Source organism: Nerophis ophidion, linkage group LG03 (genome assembly GCF_033978795.1).
Source record: "Nerophis ophidion isolate RoL-2023_Sa linkage group LG03, RoL_Noph_v1.0, whole genome shotgun sequence".
Taxonomy (NCBI): domain Eukaryota; kingdom Metazoa; phylum Chordata; class Actinopteri; order Syngnathiformes; family Syngnathidae; genus Nerophis; species Nerophis ophidion.
Window position 1 is genome coordinate 8,775,249 of NC_084613.1, and position 22,546 is coordinate 8,797,794.

At 33.4% G+C, this 22,546-nt stretch overlaps 1 protein-coding gene across 2 annotated transcripts; it reads right to left on the reverse strand.

Annotated features, from left to right (window-relative positions):
* Positions 1-1,400: 1,400 nt before the first annotated feature.
* On the reverse strand, positions 1,401-22,546 carry mapre3a (microtubule-associated protein, RP/EB family, member 3a). 2 transcript variants are annotated; one of them, XM_061894166.1, is made up of 7 exons: positions 22,408-22,546; positions 16,239-16,366; positions 12,911-13,056; positions 9,203-9,359; positions 5,881-6,023; positions 2,375-2,521; positions 1,401-2,139 (listed from the first exon to the last, which is right to left on the reverse strand). In XM_061894166.1, exons 1-7 carry the CDS (start codon positions 22,533-22,535, stop codon positions 2,071-2,073), a joined length of 918 nt encoding a protein of 305 aa, XP_061750150.1. In that variant the 5' UTR covers positions 22,536-22,546; the 3' UTR covers positions 1,401-2,070. The 2 variants fall into 2 exon arrangements, with proteins under 2 accessions (XP_061750150.1, XP_061750149.1); XM_061894165.1 differs by having other exon boundaries at positions 9,167-9,359.

Genomic DNA, 22,546 nt, shown 5'->3' on the forward strand with positions numbered 1-22,546 from the left:
TAATAATTGTACAGAAACTGAAATGAATGGCAATTTTTCTTATCTTTTTACCTTTTATTTATAAAACATGGACCCAGGGCTCCGGAAAATATACAGTAGTATTAATAGCGTCTACTTTTTCTATATGACTACTATATGTGATATGACTAGTAATATATATAATATGACAATTAATATATGTAATATGGCGACTAATATATGTGATATGACTTGACTACTAATATATGAGATATGACTACTAATATATATGACTACTAATATATGTAATATGACGACTAATATATGTGATATGATGACTAATATATGTAATATGACTACTAATATATGTGATATGACTACTAATATATGAGATACGACTACTAATATATGAGATATGACTACTAATATATATGACTACTAATATATGTAATATGACGACTAATATATGTGATATGATGACTAATATATGTAATATGACTACTAATATATGTGATATGACTACTAATACCGGTATATGTAATATGACTACTAATATATGTGACATGACTACTAATATATGTAATATGACTACTAATACTGGTATATGTAATATGATTACTTATATATGTAAAATGAATACTAATATATGTAATATGACTACTAATATGTGGTATGACTACTAATATATATGACTACTAATTTATGTAATATGACTCCAAATATATGTGATATGAATACTAACATATGTAATATGACTACTAATATATGTGATATGACTACTAATATATGTAATATGACTACTAATATATGTAATATGACTACTAATATATAAATAAATAAATAATAAATGGGTTGTACTTGTATAGAGCTTTCCTACCTTCAGGGTACTCAAAGCATATGTGATGACTAAAAATATATGTAATATGACTATTAATATATGTGATATGACTACTAATGTATGTAATATGACTACTAATATATGTAATATGACTACTAATATATGTGATATGACTACTAATATAAATAATGACTACTAATATATGTAATATGACTACAAATATATGTGATATAACTACTAATATAAGTAATATGACTACTAATATATGTAATGACTACTAATATATGTAATATGACTAAAAATATATGTGATATGAGTACTAATATATGTGATATAACTACTAATATAAGTAATATGACTACAAATATAAGTAATATGACTACTAATATATGTGATATAACTACTAATATAAGTAATATGACTACTAATAAATGTGATATGACTACTAATATATGTGATGTAACTACTAATATAAGTAATATTACTACTAATATATGTGATATAACTACTAATATAAGTAATATGACTACTAATATATGTGATATGACTACTAAGGCATCTTAGTTAAACCACAGAGCTGTGAAGCCACATTGAAAACACACAATTCATTTGTCATCCGTTTTAAATTTATTGAAAAGTCCGACGATGAGCGTTCAGTCGATGCTGATGAAAGTTTCTCAAAGCAGATTACTCGTTAAAAAAAAAACTAAACAGGAGGCTCTTTTTTTTTCCTTTTTTGTTAGTTTTCCTTGCCCGGTACCTTAATAAGTAACGTGAGACAGTAAAAGCTGTGACGTGACCACGGCTCAGCAGGACTCCCTTAAAACACTTCCAAATAATACTAGGGAATATTAATATTAATATCCACCATCTTGCAGCAAGAACCAGACGGTCCAGCGGCCTCAGCAGTGCAGTAGCTTTCCATCCAAGAAGGTATAAGTTAAATAAATAGCAACAAAAAAAAAAAAAGGGTCCGCTCTGGGAGTGTCCGAATGGCGAGCCTTTCCAAAAGTGTGCAAATAAATAACTCTCGTGGAGCAAATATCCTCGGTATTTACAGACCTCCTCAGCACATCCGTGCTCAGGCCCGTCTTGGCGGCTCTGGTTCGGCTCGCGCTGAGTACGAGGATATGTTGTAGGCGGTGCTGTCGGGTGGGACGGAGAGCGTCCAAACCGGTGGCGAGGACAGTAAAGGATAGCAGCAAGGGTGGGGGATGTTAGTCGGTAAGAGCGTGCAGAGAGTAGAAATAAAACTAAAAGAAAAAGGAAGGGGTTCAGTATTCATCCTGGTCCAGGTGGCCTTGCTCCTCGAGTTCTTCGTCTTCTGGAGGCGCAAAGCCCTCCTGGAACACACCAATAGATATTTCAAGTCAGCCTCCGCATACGTGCCGGATTAACTCCGGCGATTAAGTCCACACTGGGGTTCTTTTTTATTTTGTCAAGTAAAAGGTTGGTGCACTAATTGTAAATGTATCTTGTGTTTTTTATGTTGATTTAATACAAAAAAAAAAACAATTAATAAACAAGTATTCCGCAGCCCTGGTCCACACACGTCCCACTATTGTGTAAGAGACGTACCTCTGTGGCGTAAAGGATATCGATTATCTTGCCGAGCACCGGACTGTTCTCGTTCTCCTGGCAGATGAGCTCGATGTCTCGTAGTTTGCTGAAGTAAAAGTCTCTCTCCTTCTCCAGGCCGTCCACTGTCAACTTCAACTCCATCAGCTGGCAAGAAGGAGACCACAGCAAATGAAGGCTGCGAGTATTCTAGTGGGGGCGACGGCGGCCTCTGCTGGCGCAGAAGGTAACTACAGGACTATTTTCAAAAGTCCATTACAAATACAACTTTTTGTTTTTATGAGTCATGGATATGATTCAAGTCTGTCATCGCCCACACTTTGCTCCAGCACCCCCCGCCACCTCGAAAGGGACAAGCGGTAGGAAATGGATGGATGGATGACAACTAATGTATGCAATATGACTACTATGTGTGATATGACAATTAATATATGTAATATGACTACTAATACGACTACTAATATATGTAATACGACTACTAATATATGTGAAATGAATGCTAATATATGATGTATGACTATTAATAAATGTAATATGACTACTAATAAGTGTAATATGACTACTAATATATGTGATACGACTACTAATATATGTGGTATGACTACTTATATATGTAATATGACTACTATTAGATGTATTATGACTAGTAATATGTAATTTGACTACTAATATATGTAATATGACTACTAATATATGTAGTATGACTACTAATATATGTATTATGACTACTAATATATGTAATGACTAATAATATATGCGATATGACTGCTAATATATGTAACAGGACTACTAATATATGTGGTATGACTACTTATGTATGTAACATGACTACTATTATATGTACTATGACTACTAATATATGTCATATGACTATTAATATATGTGATATGACTACTAATATATGTAATATGACTACTAATATATGTCATATGACTACTAATATATGTGATATGACTACTAATGTAGGTGATATGACTACAAATATAAGCAATATGAGTACTAATGTATGTAATGTGACTACCAATATATGTAATATGACTACTAATATATGTGATATGAGTACTAATATATGTAATATGACTACTAATATATGTGATATGACTACTAATATGTGTAATATGACTGCTAATATATGTGATATGAATACTAATATATGAGATAAGACTACTAATATATGTGATATAACTACTAATATATGTGGTATGACTACTTATATATGTAATATGACTACTAATATATGTACTATGACTAGTAATATATGTAATATGACTACTAATATATGTGATATGACTAATAATATATATATATAATATGACTACTAATATATGTAATATGACTACTAATATATGTAATATGACTACTAAGATATTTGATAAAACTACTAATGTATGTAATATGACTACTAATATATGTAATGACTGATAATATGTGCGATATGACTACTAATATATGTAACATGTCTACTAATATATGTGGTATGACTACTTATGTATGTAATATGACTACTTATCTATGTAATATGACTACTAATATATGTACTATGACTAGTTATATAAGTGATATGACTACTAATATATGTAATATGACTACTAATATATTTGATAAAACTACTAATATATGTAATGTGACTACTAATATATGTAATGACTAATAATATGTGCGATATGACTACTAATATATGTGGTATGACTACTTATGTATGTAATATGACTACTAATATATGTAACATGACTACTAATATATGTGGTATGACTACTTATGTATGTAATATCACTACTAATATATGTACTATGACTAGTTATATATGTGATATGACTACTAATATATGTCATATGACTACTAATATACGTAATGACTGATAATATGTGCGATATGACTACTAATATATGTAACATGACTACTAATATATGTGGTATGACTACTTATGTATGTAATATCACTACTAATATATGTACTATGACTAGTTATATATGTGATATGACTACTAATATACGTCATATGACTACTAATATATGTAATGACTAATAATATGTGCGATATGACTACTAATATATGTAACATGACTACTAATATATGTGGTATGACTACTTATGTATGTAATATGACTACTAATATATGTACTATGACTAGTTATATATGTGATATGACTACTAATATATGTCATATGACTACTAATATATGTACTATGACTTGTTATATATGTGATATGACTACTAATATATGTCATATGACTACTAATATACAGAGTGCACTCGTCTGATAGGGGGGTCTGGAGGCATGCCCCCCCCAGTATTTTTTTTTAAATCTATGTTAGCTTAGGATGCATTTCCTGCTATTTTGAGTCAAAATCTAACAATATTCTCCTGACCAAAATTTCACATTTATTAGCAAATATTTTCATAAAAATGTATCATCCATCCATCCATTTTTGTACCGCTTATTCCCTTTTGGGGTCGCGGGGGGCGCTGGCGCCTATCTCAGCTACAATCATGTGATGAAATTTATGTATACAAGTTTACACAACCAATACAAACAAATTACGAGTTCAGAAATGCTCACAATAATTGAGGATCAGGGACTAGATATTGTCGGCAAACGACGCGTGCAGACGCCTATAACGGGCAATGTCATTGGTTGATGTTGTCAGCTGATAGTAGAGCTAGCCAATCAGGTGCCTTCACACATTGGCATTATATTTTTCGCGGGAATTCTCTGCCTTGTACTAATAACTACGTCAACGCAGAGACAAAAACCACGAGTACCTAACCCCCGCTATAATTTTCTCCCTGGATTTAAACGATTCACAGCAATGACCTTGGCGGTAGGGGCATAACGGTATACAAAAATTTCAGTTCGGTACGTACCTCGGTTTAGAGGTCATGGTTCGGTTCATTTTCGGTACAGTAAGAAAACAACAAAATATAATTTTTTGGGGTTATATATTTACCAAATTTGTAAACAATGGCTTGATCCTTTTAACATGGGGAACACTATAATAATTCTGCCCACGTTAATCCACATTAAACTGCCTCAAGTTGTTGCTTTGATTAAATAAAATGACACAACTTTTCTCCTACATATAAAAAGTGCAACATTAAACAGTTTCAACTCAACTCATCATGCTTAATGTATTACAGCATTTGGGAAGCCTGTAGTTGATTTTTATTATGTAAATGTTCTATTTTTATCATCATGTGATAGCAGGGACCCTGCCATTCAAAACTAGGCTGCTACATTACTAATGATTAATGTAACTATAGCTGAAAAAATCGTACAGTAGCAATAGGAGAGACAATTCCTCCCTGAACACCATGGAGTTCATGTAGGCTTTATGATGCACTTACATTATTATATACACTATCAGAGACACAGACTCTTCAATTAATATAATGTCCGTTTACCTCAATCAACACTGTCTAGGTGACAACAAAGTAGTCAATTGGGGTCAACGGTGCTGCGATATTGGACTTTTTAAGCTGAGGCTATTATGATGGTAAGCATCGCACCTGTTGATTGAGCTCCATGATCTCAGCGTCGCTGCCGCCGTTTCGGGTCAAGGTGGGGTTCTTCCTCAGGGACGGAGTGTTGTGTTGCACACGCTGCAGTGTGGGCATGTTCTTGGGAACCGTCGGTGAAGTCCTCTGTGGTCCTGTTGGTTGTCGGAAAGAAAATGTTCAGTTGGCTTGACACAGAAATGCCGTAGTGGTCGTATCTCATATATTAGTAGTCATATTACATACATTAGTAGTCATATCACATATATTAGTAGTCATATTACATATATTAGTAGTTATATTACATATATTAGTAGTCATATTATATATATTAGTAGTCATATCACATATATTAGTAGTCATATTACATATATTAGTAGTTATATTACATATATTTGTAGTCATATTACATATATTAGTAGTCATATCACATATATTAGTAGTCATATTATATATATTAGTAGTCATATCACATATATTAGTAGTCATTCACATATATTAAGTCTTATTACACACAGTAGTAGTCATATTACATATATTAGTAGTCATATACATTAGTAGTCATATTACATATATTAGTAGTCATATTACATAATATATTAGTAGTCATATTACATATATTAGTAGTCATATTACATATTAGTAGTCGTATTACATATATTAGTAGTCATAATACATACATTAGTAGTCATATTGCATATATTAGTAGTCATATTACATAATATATTAGTAGTCATATTACATATTATATTAGTAGTCATATTACACAATATATTAGAAGTCATATTACATATATTAGTAGTCATATTACATAATATATTAGTAGTCATATTACATGATATATTAGTAGTCATATTACATAATATATTAGTAGTCATATTACATATATATGTAGTCATATTACATATATTAGTAGTCATATTACATAATATATAAGTAGTCATATTCCACAATATATTAGTAGTCATATTACATATATTAGTAGTCATATTACCTAATATATTAGTAGTCATATTACATAATATTATAGTAGTCATATTACATAATATATTAGTAGTCATATTACATATATATGTAGTCATATTACATAATATATTAGTAGTCATATTACATATATCAGTAGTCATATCACATATATCAGTAGTCACATCACATATATTAGTAGTCATATTACATATATCAGTAGTCATATCACATATATTAGTAGTCATATTACATAATATATCAGTAGTCATATCACATATATTAGTAGTCATATTACATAATATATTAGTGGTCATATTGGTGACTGTACTTTTGTAGAAGCTTGAAACGAGCAGGCGATGAATGGTTGAGGTGATGTCAACATTGTTCAGGTTGGGACTTGGACCGCTGCTTTGCTGAGCTACTTGCAGCCAAACAAGCCACATGATGACACACACGGGTGTTTGGGAAGACAAAAACAACTACCCGTATACCATTTTCCCTACTAAGTGTCAAACCAAAAGATTTTACTGCTCATCAAGCAAACTCCTGTTCATGCAACAAAACCTCTGCGCTTCCACCCCTCACTAAGCATTCTGCGAGTTTATTTTGGCAAATACAGCAAAAAAGTTGCCCCCAAAGTAAAGGTGAAGCTGGCATGGAACAACTGGGAGCCTGAGCTCCGTTTTAGGCTCTTTTGAAAGTCACCTTTGTGTCCTTAATAGTCCGAGGAGTCAATTTAAGGCGACCGAGTAAGAAAAATACAAATAAAAAGTTGTTGTTTTTTAAAGATTTTGCAATACAGTTACCGTATTTCCTCGCATTGCCGCCGGGTATATAGTATGCACCTGACTAGAATTACTACCGGGTCAAACTCCTTTCGCAAAATATTATTTTTATTAGCGCATGTCTAGAATTTCCGCCGGGTCAAACTTGTCACGTCACGAGTGACACTTCACCTGTCATCATTTTCAAAATGGAGGAGGCGGATTTCAATCATTTGAAATCGCATAAAGGGAAGAAGATTAAGAGCTATTCAGTAGGATTTAAGGTCCAAGCTATTGAATATGCTAAAATGAACAGTAAGCAGCGATGTTTTATTAATATACTGTAGCTGCGTGTGTCAAATATGAGTCATTAACTGACTCCCCCCTCCTGGTGCTAGAGGGCGCTAGTGATCCTTCTTGCGACTACTCGGCTGCAGAAGAAGTGACAACAAGCAGCAAGAGTGAGCAGCGTGTGTTTATTTTTTCCTCTCGCTTGCACTTTCAACATGGAGGATTACATATCTGAAATAAAACAGTTTTCTAAACTGGACTTTCAATCAAAGCAGGAGGTAATAAAGGAAGATCTCCATCGAGACAGAGAGACTTTTAAAACTGAAGAAAGATAAGGAAGACTTCTATAAACAAGTTATAGATGCTTTTGATCAGAAGGAGCTGCGCATGGACTTCATTTAGAAGTAAAGGTAAGACCATAATAAAGTTTTTTTTATTAAATGTGCTTTTCATGATGGTATCCTTACATCACACTCAAATTTATAAGCGCATGCTTGCCTTTACTGCATGCCTTTGGTAAGCGCCGGAGTGAGAAAAGGTTTTAAATCATTAGCGCCCCGGCGGCAATTCAAGGAAATACGGTATATATGTTTTTTTTCCTTCTTTATGATGCATTTTCTTCAGGTGCGACTTATACTCCGAAAAATACGGTACTAATCATGCAAACTGGGATTGCCGACTGATGGGATGTTTATATAGATAGATAGATAGATAGATAGATAGATAGATAGATAGATAGATAGATAGATGGATAGATAGATGGATAGTACTTTATTGATTCCTTCAGGAGAGTTCCTTCAGGAAAATTAAAATTCCAGCAGCAGTGTACAGAGTTGAGTTCAATTTAAAAAATTAAAATAAAAGTAAAAAGTAAATAATGGGGGTTTAAAAGGAAACAAAATAGAGAAATATTACAATCAGAATAAAAAAAAATAAAAAGCAACAAAAAAAATATCTTCCCGTTTAGATGAAGATTTAATCATAAGAGGCATGAGGGTCTGAGGTTCAATAAAAAAAAAAGGGGAGTCTCCTTATCATAATTTGACAGCAGGATGAAGTCTACAAGTGCATTTCCACTGCAGGCTACAGTACAGTTTGGCTGGTACATGGTACGCAGGGTTGTGCTTTTGGTCTAAAATGGTTGGATAAGCGTACCGAACCCAACTGTACTAGTGAGTGAAAAGCCAGCGCCAGCTGCTTGTTTTTCTGTGGAGCCATCCAAAGCTCAGCCAAGACCGTGCAACAAAGGCGGAAAGATGTTTTTTTTTGACGTTTACCTGAAGTTCTCTTGGGTTTGTGGGTAAAGTGATCACCTGGGTTGGGGGAGGGGGCCACGTCCTGCCCTTGTCTGGCCAGCATGGGGTCGTAGTCCTTCCCGTCGTAGTTGGCGTCAAAGAACTTCTTGAACCACTGCACGAACTCAAAGTTGTCCTGGAATTTCCCCTTGACCAGCTTCTCCACCGGTATGATCTGTGTGGGGTGAGGCACAGTGGGTATGGATAAGTTTTTTGTTTTTTTTGCCTCACGCTTGTGAGAATCCTGCGCGAGACTTGAAGACTGACGGAGTGCGGGTCGGTTAATTTCTCCCAGGTGCTCATACAACTGTGAGTGGATCATGCTCCACATATTTTGTTCCACACCAGTGTCCCCAAACTACGGCCCGCAGGAAGTACCAAGTTTTAAAAAATGTACAATTTAAAAAAAGAAAAAGAAAATAATTGTTATTCTTTTTTTTTTTTTTTAATCGGTCCTTTCTAATGCATTTTCTACCGTTTTTTTACTCTCGGTGTGTCATAGCCACTCAGGCAAATTAGATAGTCTATAAATGCATTTTCCAATCAATAACATGACATAATCTGCAAAGTACCCGCTTTTTCAGTCAATTAGTGTGCGAGGGATATATATATATATATATATATATATATATATATATAATATATATATATGTATATATACATAAGTATATAAATATACATAAGTATATAAATATACATATATACACATATATATGTATATATACACATATATACACATGTATATATATATATATATATATATATACACACATGTATATATATACATATAGATGTATAGATAGATATATACACATGTATATACATATATATATACAAATATATATGTGTATTTATCCATATATAAGTTTAAATATACATATATGTACATATATAAATATATATACATATATGTGGGTTCTTCGTAGTGGTTTGTGCAGCCCTTTGAGACACTTGTGATTTCGGGCTATATAAATAAACATTGATTGATTGATTGATATGTATTTATACATGTATACACATGTATATATCTACATATATATGTATATATATCTACACATGTGTACATATGTATATACAGTATATACATATATGTATATATGTACATATATACACACACATATATATACACATACATACACATGTATATATACATATATTTGTATAGATACATATATACACATGTATATACATATATATATACACATATGTGTATTTATCCTTATATAAGTATAAATATACATATATGTACATATATATGTATTAATACATGTATACACATGTATGTATTTATACATATATACACATGTATATATATACATATATACACATATTTATGTATATATACACATATATGTGTATATATCCATATATATGTATAAATATACATATATGTACATATATATGTATATATACACATATATGTATTTATACATATACTGTATACACATGTATATATATATACATATACACATGTATATGGATATATACACAAATATATATACAGTATGTATAATATACATATATAGGTATATACTGACGTCCCACTGGGTGTGAGTTTTCCTTGCCCGTATGTGGGCCTTCCAAGGATGTTGTAGTGATTTATGTTGTGGTTTGTGCAGCCCTTTGAGACACTAGAGATTTAGGGCTATATAAGTAAACATTGATTGATTGATTGATATACACACACACACACACACACTATATATATATATATATATATATATATATATATATATATATATATATATATATATATATATATATGCCAATTCATGTTTCCTGGGTTCCCAAACCGTGAATGACTTCATGAAACAAATGTTTCTTCATAATAGGGCCGGGCAAATTTATCGCACATACTCGATATATCGCGGGTTTGTCCCTGTGCGATATAGAAAATGACTTATATGGTGATATTGGAGTATACGTTCTCACGCAGTTGCTTTCAGCTGCGGGCATTACACTGCAGGCTTTTCTTCACTCTTTCTTGTCTCTCCTTCTCACAGAGACATAAAACAAGCGCACCTTTTTACACACGTCATATACTGTCGCACGTGCAACGTCATACGCCCTCACAGAGCAGAGAGGTAGCGGCATGGTAGCGTTAGCTGTGATGCTAGCGGAGTGGTGCGAGTGGTAATACGAGAGAAAGAAACTGCCAATCTGGTAACAAATGGAGGAAGAATTAATTCCCAAGAAAAACAGCTGGGGGTGCATCGTCTGGTGGTGGTTGGGCTTCAAGCGGGAAGATGTTGAACAGACAACCGTAATACTTCAGGCATGCAGAAAAAGTGTTGCTACAAAAAGTAGCATTACTGCTAATATGTAGCATCATTTGAAAAGTCACCCACTAGAGCAGGGGTCACCAAAACCGCGCGGTAGCCCGTAAGGACTAGATGAGTCGCCCGCTGGCCTGTTCTAAAAATAGCTCAAATAGCAACACTTACCAGTGAGCTGCCTCTATTTTTTAAATTGTACTTATTTACTAGCAAGCTGGTCTTGCTTTGCTCGACATTTTTAATTCTAAGAGAGACAAATCTCAAATAGAATTTGAAAATTCCCAAAAATATTTTAAAGACTTTGTCTTCACTTGTTGAAATAAATTACTTTATTTTTTTTACTTTGCTTCTTATAACTTTCAGAAAGACAATTTTTGAGAAATAATACAACCTTAAAAATGATTTTAGGATTTTTAAACACATATACCTTTTTACCTTTTAAATTCCTTCCTCTTCTCTCCTGACAATTTAAATCAATGTTTAAGTAAATTTATTTTTTTTTATTGTAAAGAAAAATAAATACATTTTAATTTAATTCTTTATTTTAGCTTCGGTTTTTTCGACGAAGAATATTTGTGAAATATTTCTTCAAATTTATCAGGATTACAATTCAAAATAATTATTCTGGCAAATCTAGAAAATCTGTAGAATCAAATTTAAATCTTATTTCAAAGTCTTTTGAATTTTTTTTTAAATTTTTGTTCGGGAAAATCTAGAAAAAATGATGATGTGTCTTTGTTAGAAATATAGCTTGGTCCAATTTGTTATACATTCTAACAAAGTGCAGATTGGATTTTTTAGTCATCAAAATTTTAAAATTAATCTTAATCAGGAAAAATTACTAATGATGTTCCATAAATTCTTTTTTAAATTTTTAAAAAAAGATTCAAATTAGCTAGTTTTTCTCTTTGTTTTTTACGGTTGAATTTTGAATTTTAAAGAGTCGAAATTGAAGATAAACTGTTTCAAAATTTAATTTTAATTTTTTCTCCTCTTTTAAACTGTTCAATTAAGTGTTTTTTTCATCATTTATCCTCTACAAAAAACCTTCCGTAAAAGGAAAAAAAATGTACGACGGAATGACGGACAGAAATACCCATTTTTTTATATATATAGATTTGTTTATTAAAGGTAAATTGAGCAAATTGGCTAATTCTGGCAATTTATTTAAGTGTGTATCAAACTGGTAGCCCTTCGCATTAATCAGTACCTAAAAAGTAGCTCTTAGTTTCAAAAAGATTGGTGACCCCTGCGCTAGAGAATGAAGAGTGCTTGAAACTCGGCATGTCAACATCTACGGCCGGTGCCACACCAACAACATGCCCAAGCAACAATTTTCCAGATCGACCCCATTTTTATGACTTGATGGATGGATGGATGGATAATCGGCCCGGCCCAATCCAGACGTACTGCACCACGCGGTCAAAAGTGGCGCAGCGGTGGTCCTCACCTTGTCCACGCTCATCCTTTTAAAGGCCGCCTGAAGAACTTTGAAGTTGTGTATGAACTCGTGCTCCAGCTTGGCTTGAAACTTCACCTTCTTCAGGAGGATGCAGCCGGGGAACAACATGTCCATGAACTGGCAGTACGCCGCCCCTGCCAACGAAACACACCCGTTTGGTCGCCGTTTCCCTAGCACAGGGGTGTCCAAAGTGCGGCCCCGGGGCCATTTGCGGACCGCCGCTAATTGGTTACCGGCCCGCCACACATTCTGGAAACGCTTTTGCAAAAATAAAAAAGAATATTAAAAATATTACAATGAGGTGAAATCTATCCAGAAAAAGTTGCAATGTTGATACGAAGTTGCCGTGCAGGCTGTTTTTTTCTTTCTTTATTTTTGATTTTGTTTACCATTGCTCAAAAAAAAATAATGACAGAAAATCCATGTTATAATGAATTATTTTCAAAGCTCCAATTAGTTCGAATATTTCATTTTAAAATGTTTTATGTGGTAAATATTGCACATATTGTGCAGTTGCCATATAAAAACAAAGTTTTATTTGACAAAAGGGCAAAAAACAAAAAAAAATAATAGTTTAAACGTAAAATTGACGGAAACTGTGGGGTGAAAAAGTATTTAGTCAGCCAGCGATTGTGCAAGTTCTCCCACTTAAAGGGGAACATTATCACAATTTCAAAAGGGTTAAAACAATAAAAATCAGTTCCCAGTGGTTTGTTGTATTTTTTGAAGTTTTTTTCAAAATTTTACCGGTCTGGGAATATCCCTAAATAAAGCTTTAAAGTGCCTTATTTTCGCTCTCTGCGAAGACACTGGCCATTTCCCTGTGACGTCACACAGTGCTGCCAATGTAAACAAACAATGGGAATACCACAGCAAGATATAGTGACATTAGCTCGGATTCAAACTCGGATTTCAGCGACTTAAGCGATTCAACAGATTACGCATGTATTGAAACAGATGGTTGGAGTATGAAAGTATTGAAGAAGAAACTGAAGCTATTGAGCGAATTATAGTCATAGCATGGCCGAATAGCTGCGTTAGCATCGCTGGTAAAATGTGCGGACCAAACGATCAGGACTTTCGCATCTTTTGACACGGGAGCAACTTAAATCCGTCGATTGGTAAGTGTTTGTTTCGCATTAAATGTGGGTGGAAGGAAACGTAATATAGTTGCAAATGCATCTACAGGTTATCCATACATCTCTGTGCCATGTCTGCTTTAGCACCGCCGGTAAATAGCATGTTAAGATCGATTAGCGTAGCATGTTAGCATCGATTAGCTGGCAGTCAACATCAACAAAACTCACCTTTGTGATTTCGTTGACTATCGTTGCAAATGCATTAGCAGGTTATCCATACATCTCTGTGCCATGTCTGCCTTAGCATCGCCGGTAAATAGCATGTTAGCATCGATTAGCTGGCAGTCAACATCAACAAAACTCACCTTTGTGATTTTGTTGACTATCGTTGCAAATGCATCTGCAGGTTATCCATAAATCTCTGTGCCATGTCTGCCTTAGCATAACCGGTCAAATGTGGAGACACTCCGGCACATTCAATGGGGGTCTGGCGGCAGATTTTTTGCCACTTTCGCATCTTCGGGCCAGTGGTGCAACTTGAATCCCTCCCTGTTAGTGTTGTTACACCCTCCGACAACACACCGACGAGGCATGATGTCTCCAAAGTTCCAAAAAATTGTCAAAAAAACGGAAAATAACAGAGCTGTGAATAAATGAAAATGGCGGGTGTATTACCTCGGCGACGTCACATTCTGACGTCATCGCCTCCAGCGCGATAAACAGAAAGGCGTTTAATTTGCCAAAATTCACCTATTTGGAGTTCGGGAATCGGTTAAAAAAATAAATGGTCTTTTTTCTGCATCATCAAGGTATATATTGACGCTTACATAGGTCTGCTGATAATGTTCCCCTTTAAAATGATGACAGAGGTCTGTAATTTTCATCATAGGTACACTTCAACTGTGAGAGACAGAATATGAAAAAAAAATCCAGGAATTCTGAATTTTAAAGAATTTATTTGTAAATTATGGTGGAAAATAAGTATTTGGTCAACCATTCAAAGCTCTCACTGATGAAAGGAGGTTTTGGCTCAAAATCTCACGATACATGGCCCCATTCATTCTTTCCTTAACACGGATCAATCGTCCTGTCCCCTTAGCATAAAAACAGCCCCAAAGCATGATGTTTCCACCCCCATGCTTCACAGTAGGTGTGGTGTTCTTGGGATGCAACTCGGTATTCTTCTTCCTCCAAACACGAGTTGAGTCTATACCAAAAAGTTATATTTTGGTTTTATCTGACCACATGACATTCTCCCAATCCTCTGCTGTATCATCCATGTATCCATTTTGGTACAAACTCAACTTGTCGTGTTTGTAGGAAGAAGAATACTGAGTTGCATCCCAAGAACACCATACCTACTGTGAAGCATGGGGGTGGAAACATCATGCTTTGGGGCTGTTTTTCTGCTAAGGGGACAGGACGACTGATCCGTGTTAAGGAAAGAATGAATGAGGCCATGTATCATGTATCAGTGAGAGCTTTGAATGGTTGACCAAATACTTATTTTCCTCCATAATTTACAAATAAATTCTTTAAAATTCCTACAATGTGAATTCCTGGATTTCTTTTTCACATTCTATCTATCACAGTTGAAGTGTACCTATGATGAAAATTACAGACCTCTGTCATCATTTTAAGTGGGAGAACTTGCACAATCGCTGGCTGACTAAATACTTTCTTGCCACACTGTATGTCTGAAGTCGACCTCGTAATGTATGTGTTGAAAGTTTAAAAAAAAAAACTAATAAAAATGTATCACTTTTTGTGTGGGGCACCTTTTGGATATACTTAGTGGTATTTTATTTATCTTTTCACTGTGATTACTCAAAAATATAAAACAATTAAAATCAATGGTGTCCTGCATTGTTGATCTTTTAGGGCTCTAATTACTAAATACTGCATATTTCAGTTTTACTATGAACAACAAAGTTGTTTTTGACAGAAATGACATAAAACCTTTATTTTTTCCCCCTTTTTTTAAGTTGATATAGAGATTTACTCTAAAGCGTTAAATAAAAAAAATAAAAAAAAAATTGGCTTATTTTTAACATTTTATTAACTGAGACCCTTTATGGTCCCCGGGACCCCTAAAGGTAAAATAATTTTTCAAAATCCATATATTTTGTTATGGTTTGAAAATGAAAAATATCAAAATGCTTTAATTTTTCCGTGTGTGGCCCTCAGTGGAAAAAGTTTGGACACCCCTCTCCTAGCACGTGGGGAGCGGTCCTCACCTGAACACAGCTGCTCGATCTTGGTGTAGGTGAGGTGCAAGGAGTCGTTGACCCAGGCCAGCATGTCATGGCGGCTGAGGTTGTCGATAGACACGGACGTGGCATACACATTCACTGCCATCCCTGACCTGGAACACACAAATGCTCATGAACATGTTGCATGCTGTGTGTAGACAAACAGGAGCTTGTCAACCTGAGGGTTCCTGGTTCAATCCCAAACTCGTCACATCCGTTGTGCCCTTGAGCCAGACACTTCACCCTTGCTCCTGATGGCTCGTGCTTAGGCCGTTGCATGGCAGCTTTTTTGGGGTTATATTGCTATTATTTGAACTTCATTTCTGGGTTTTCAAAACTCTGGACCATGTGGGACCACCTTGGGGACGGCGTGGCGGAGTTGGGAGCGCGGCCGTGACGGCAACCTGAGGGTTCCTGGTTTGATTCCCACCTTCTATTTACCTCGTCACGTCCGTTGTGTCCTTGAGTAAGACACTTCACCCTTGCTCCTGATGGGTTGTGGTTAGGCCCTTACATGGCAGCTTTTTGGGGTTATAATGGTATTATTTTAACATAATCAATACAGCCATGACATTATGTTCTTTACCAGTATATATATATATATGTATATATGTATATACATATATATATGTAGGTGTGGGAAAAATCACAAGACTACTTCATCTCTACAGAACTGTTTCATGAGGGGTTCCCTCAATCTCATCAGGAGATTGAGGGAACCCCTCATGAAACAGTTCTGTAGAGATGAAGTAGTCTTGTGATTTTTCCCACACCTACATATTGCGCTCTACCACGGTATCGAGCACTATTCTCTGGATAATCCAATCAAGACACATATATATATATATATATATATAAATATATATATATATATATATATATATATAGACATGTTTATATACTGTGTGTATATATATATATATATATATATACATACACATATATTTATATGTATACATGTTTATATACTGTATATATATATATATACATACACATGTTTATATACTGTGTATATATATATACATACACATATATTTATATGTATACATGTTTATATACTGTATATATATACATACATACTGTATATATATACATACACACACATATAAATATATATATATACATATATATTTGTATACATGTTTATATACATACATATATATACTGTATATATAAATATATACATATATATTTACACATACATACATATATACACATGTTTATATACTGTATATATACATACATATATACTGTATATATACATATATACATACATATATACACATATATACATACATATGTATATACATATACATATATATATATACATACATATAAATATATATGTATATATACATATTTATATATATGCATTCATATATATACATACATATATATACTTACACACACACAAATACAGATATATATATATATATATATATATATATATATATATATATATATATATATATATATATATATATATATATATATATATATATATATATATATACATACACACGTGTGTGTGTGTCACTTTTTTTGGTTTTACCATTATAATTATGTTAATGTTTTGTTGTTTATAACCAGCCCCATAACATAAAAACTATATTAGTTAGACCTAAAATGTTGTAGCACAAATGTTTGGGACAAGCTTGAGATGATTTCGACAAGGTAGTGTGGCTGGTCATGAATAATAACACATTATTAACATCAACATTTTTACAGCACAAACGTTGCACAAAAGAAGGGCAGTGTTGTTTTACTATTTGCAATAATAAGGGGCGGCCACTTCACACCGATTTGCTGGTCACATGCATCAGGGCCTGGACTAGACTAGACGACGATGTCATTTGGCTTCCTGTGCACTTAAGATGTGACTTTAAGGTTTTACTACTTACGTAGTAAGTAGTAAAACCTAGGGATGTGTTTAGGGCACGTCCAGCTGGTAGGAGGCCACGGGGAAGACCCAGGACATGTTGGGAAGACTATGTCTCCCGGCTGGCCTGGGAACGCCTCGGGATCCCCCGGGAAGAGCTAGACGAAGTGGCTGGAGATAGGGAAGTCTGGGCTTCCCTGCTTAGGCTGCTGCCCCCGCGACCCGACCTCGGATAAGCGGAAGATGATGGATGGATGGATGGATACTTACGTATAAAATACTACACGGTCTAGCTCCATCCTATCTTGCCGATTGTATTGTACCATATGTCCCGGCAAGAAATCTGCGTTCAAAGGACTCCGGCTTGTTAGTGATTCCCGAAGCCCAAAAAAAGTCTGCGGGCTATAGAGCGTTTTCCGTTCGGGCTCCAGTACTCTGGAATGCCCTCCCGGTAACAGTTCGAGATGCCACCTCAGTAGAAGCATTTAAGTCTCACCTTAAAACTCATTTGTATACTCTAGCCTTTAAATAGACTCCCTTTTTAGACCAGTTGATCTGCCGTTTCTTTTCTTTTTCTTCTATGTCCCACTCTCCCTTGTGGAGGGGGTCCGGTCCGATCCGGTGGCCATGTACTGCTCGCCTGTGTATCGGCTGGGGACATCTCTGCGCTGCTGATCCGCCTCCGCTTGGGATGGTTTCCTGCTGGCTCCGCTGTGAACGGGACTCCCGCTGCTGTGTTGGATCCGCTTTGGACTGGACTCTCGCGACTGTGTTGGATCCATTGTGGATTGAACTTTCACAGTATCATGTTAGACCCGCTCGACATCCATTGCTTTCCTCCTCTCTAAGGTTCTCATAGTCATTATTGTCACCGACGTCCCACTGGGTCATTATTGTCACCGATGTCCCACTGGGTGTGAGTTTTCCTTGCCCTTATGTGGGCCTACCGAGGATGTCGTGGTGGTTTTTGCAGCCCTTTGAGACACTAGTGATTTAGGGCTATATAAGTAAACATTGATTGATTGATTGATTTGGACAGGGCAGTACAGGGACGCCCTTCTCGTTAGCGTGGTAAGATGCCGCGTGCACGTCGGCTGTCGCTCATGTCCGTCGCAGCCGTGACTTCCTGACCGCGCGGGAGAAGTCATTGGCGGTTCTTCTGAGCTGTGGCGGCCTTAATCCCCAACGTGTGCCGAGCGGCATAATCCTCTTGTTGCTTTACACGGAAGCATGCTAATGTGTGTGTAAGTCACCAAAACATCTGGCAACCTTCCCACTGCTCACATTGTATTCTGAGACCTTCTAGAAGCAAAAAGACCCTGGTGGCTAAAAGGATGTTAGTGCAATTTAGTGACACCATTTAATATAATAATATACAGTATTTGTATAATATAACAACATATACATATTCCTAAAAGAAATATTATATACACATACTAATGTATACATATAAAATATGTTTAATATAATAAATAAAATTTATAAAATCTAACAATGAATATAATAATATATACATTTAATGTAATAAATACAATACAATAATGTGATAATAGTATATCCAGCCATCCATTTTCCACTGCGTATAACTATATATATACATATATATAAGATTATATACATATAATATAATGCAATAATATATCGATATAAAATAAATATAATAAATACATATTTATGAAATAAATATTACATGCACATTATTACATATACAGATTATAAAATATTAATAGTATATTTATAATGTAATAAATAATGATATATACCTATAATACAGTAAATATAATTATATAAAATATAATATAATGAATATAATAATAAATACATATAATAAATACAATTGTACATACATATAAAATATGTGATAATAGTATATCCAGTCATCCATTTTTACAGCTTAAAACTAGTTATATATATATATAAGATTATATACATATAATACGATAATATATACATATAAAATAAATATAATAATACATACATTTTTATGAAATACATGTTATATACACATTATTACGTATACATATAATAAAATATTAATATATGTATAATATAATAAACAATGATGTATACCTATAATACAGTAAATATAATTATAAATAAATATAATATAATGAATATATTAATAAATACATATAATGTAATAAATACATTTGTACATACATATAAAATATGTGATTATAGTATATCCTGCCATCCATTTTCTATCGCTTATAACTATGTATATGTAAGAGTATATACATATAATATAATACAATACACACATATAAAATAAATATAATATATAAATATGTATTAAATAAATATTATATACACATTATTATACATATTATAAAATATTAATAGTATATGTATAATATAATAAATAATTATACATAGTTATATATAAATATAATAATAAATAGAAATGTACATATATATAAAATATGTGATAATAGTATATCCAGCCATCCATTTTCTACCGCTTATATACATATATGTATATATATATATATATATACATATATATATATATATATATAAGATTATATACATATAGCATATAGATATAAAATAAATAAAATACATATGTTTTTATAAAATAAATATTATATACACATATACCTACATTAAATGTTAATAGTATATTTATAATATAATAAATAATTATATATTCCTATAATACAGTAAATATTATAATACATAAATATAATATAATTAATCTAATAATAAATACATATAATAAATACAATTGTACATACATATGTGATAATAGTATATCCAGCAATCCATTTTTTACAGCTTATAAGTATGTATATACAGATATATGATTATATAAATATAATACAATAATATATATACATATAAAATAAATGTAATAATTCATACGTTTTTATGAAATACATATTATATACACATTATTACGTGTACATATAATAAAATATTAATACTATACGTATAATGTAATAAATAATGATATATATATCTATAATATGGTAACTATAATCATAGTTGCTCCTTCTCAGGAATTGTGTGAATTTAAATTGTATAATTGTGATATAATTATTTATCGTTCTAAATGCACATCAATGAATGAGATAAATAAAAATGAAAATTAAAAAATATATAAATCTAACAATAAATACAATTGTACATACATATAAAATATGTGATAATAGTATATCCATCCATCCATTTTCTACCACTTACAACTATATATATATATATATATATATATATATATATATATATATATATATATATATATATATATATATACATACATATATATATATATATATATATATATATATATGTATGTGTGTGTGGGAAAAAAATCACAAGACTACTTCATCTCTACAGAACTGTTTCATGAGGGGTTCCTTCAATCATCAGGTAAAAAAAATAAAAAAATAAAATAAAAATCTCCTGATGATTGAGGGAACCCCTCATGAAACAGTTCTGTAGAGATGAAGTAGTCTTGTGATTTTTTTCCCCACACATACATATATTGCGCTCTACCACGGTATCGAGCACTATTTTCTGGATAATCTAATTAAGATATATATATATATATATATATATATATATATATATATATATATATATATATATATATATATATATAAAATAAATATAGTACATCTTTTTTTATTATACACACATTATTACGTATACATGTAAGAAAAAAATAGTATACGTATAATATAATAAATAATGATATGTACCTGTAATATAGTAAATATAATTATATAATATAATAAATACAATTTTACACATATATAAAATATGTGATAATAGTATACCAAGCCATCCTTTTTCTACCGCTTATAACTCGATATATATATATATGCAAGATTATATAACATAAACATTATAATATATACATATCGTATGACTACTATAATACAATATAATAACATTATTATAGGTTATATATGTTCTATAACAGCAGGCGTGATGCACAAGCACTAACATTCCAGTAGGTGTCATTCTTTTAGTCCTATTTTTTTGTTGTTGTACTATCGATTAATGTGCGGCGAGTCCCGGGCCTTCTACAGCCGGGAGACTGCAGCAACATCCGGGGTGTGAAGCTCCGCGGGCCCTCGGAGGCAGAAAGGAAATAGGCGGAGTGCCTTATTCGCGGCGAACAATAAAAAAAAAAACCCTCAATCCCCGTCCCTCGCTCCCGCCCGCCCCTGCGGGAAGGCTGGACGGACGCGGGCCTCCGCGAGAAGCTAGCGGGGAGATAAAAAGCCACATTTTGCTGTAAATGAGTGGTGCGGAGGTGGTACTCACGTCAGGGTGTCGCGGTGCTGGTCTGCGGGGTCGCTGCTGCTGCTGCTGCGGCTGCCGGGAGTGTCGTCGTCGTGCTGCGACCTGCGACGTCCGTGGTGTGGGCCGCCCCGTCTGCTCGCACTGCGCATGCGCGGCCGGC

Coding starts and splice junctions, on each gene's coding strand:
- mapre3a (XM_061894165.1), bottom strand. CDS start 22,535: ATGCGCAGTGCGAGCAGACGGGGCGGCCCACACCACGGACGTCGCAGG. Junction 2,522..5,880: donor TCATGGAGCTCAATCAACAG/GTGCGATGCTTA, acceptor CCTTCTTGCCAG/CTGATGGAGTTGAAGTTGAC. Junction 2,140..2,374: donor ATATCCTTTACGCCACAGAG/GTACGTCTCTTA, acceptor GGTGTGTTCCAG/GAGGGCTTTGCGCCTCCAGA.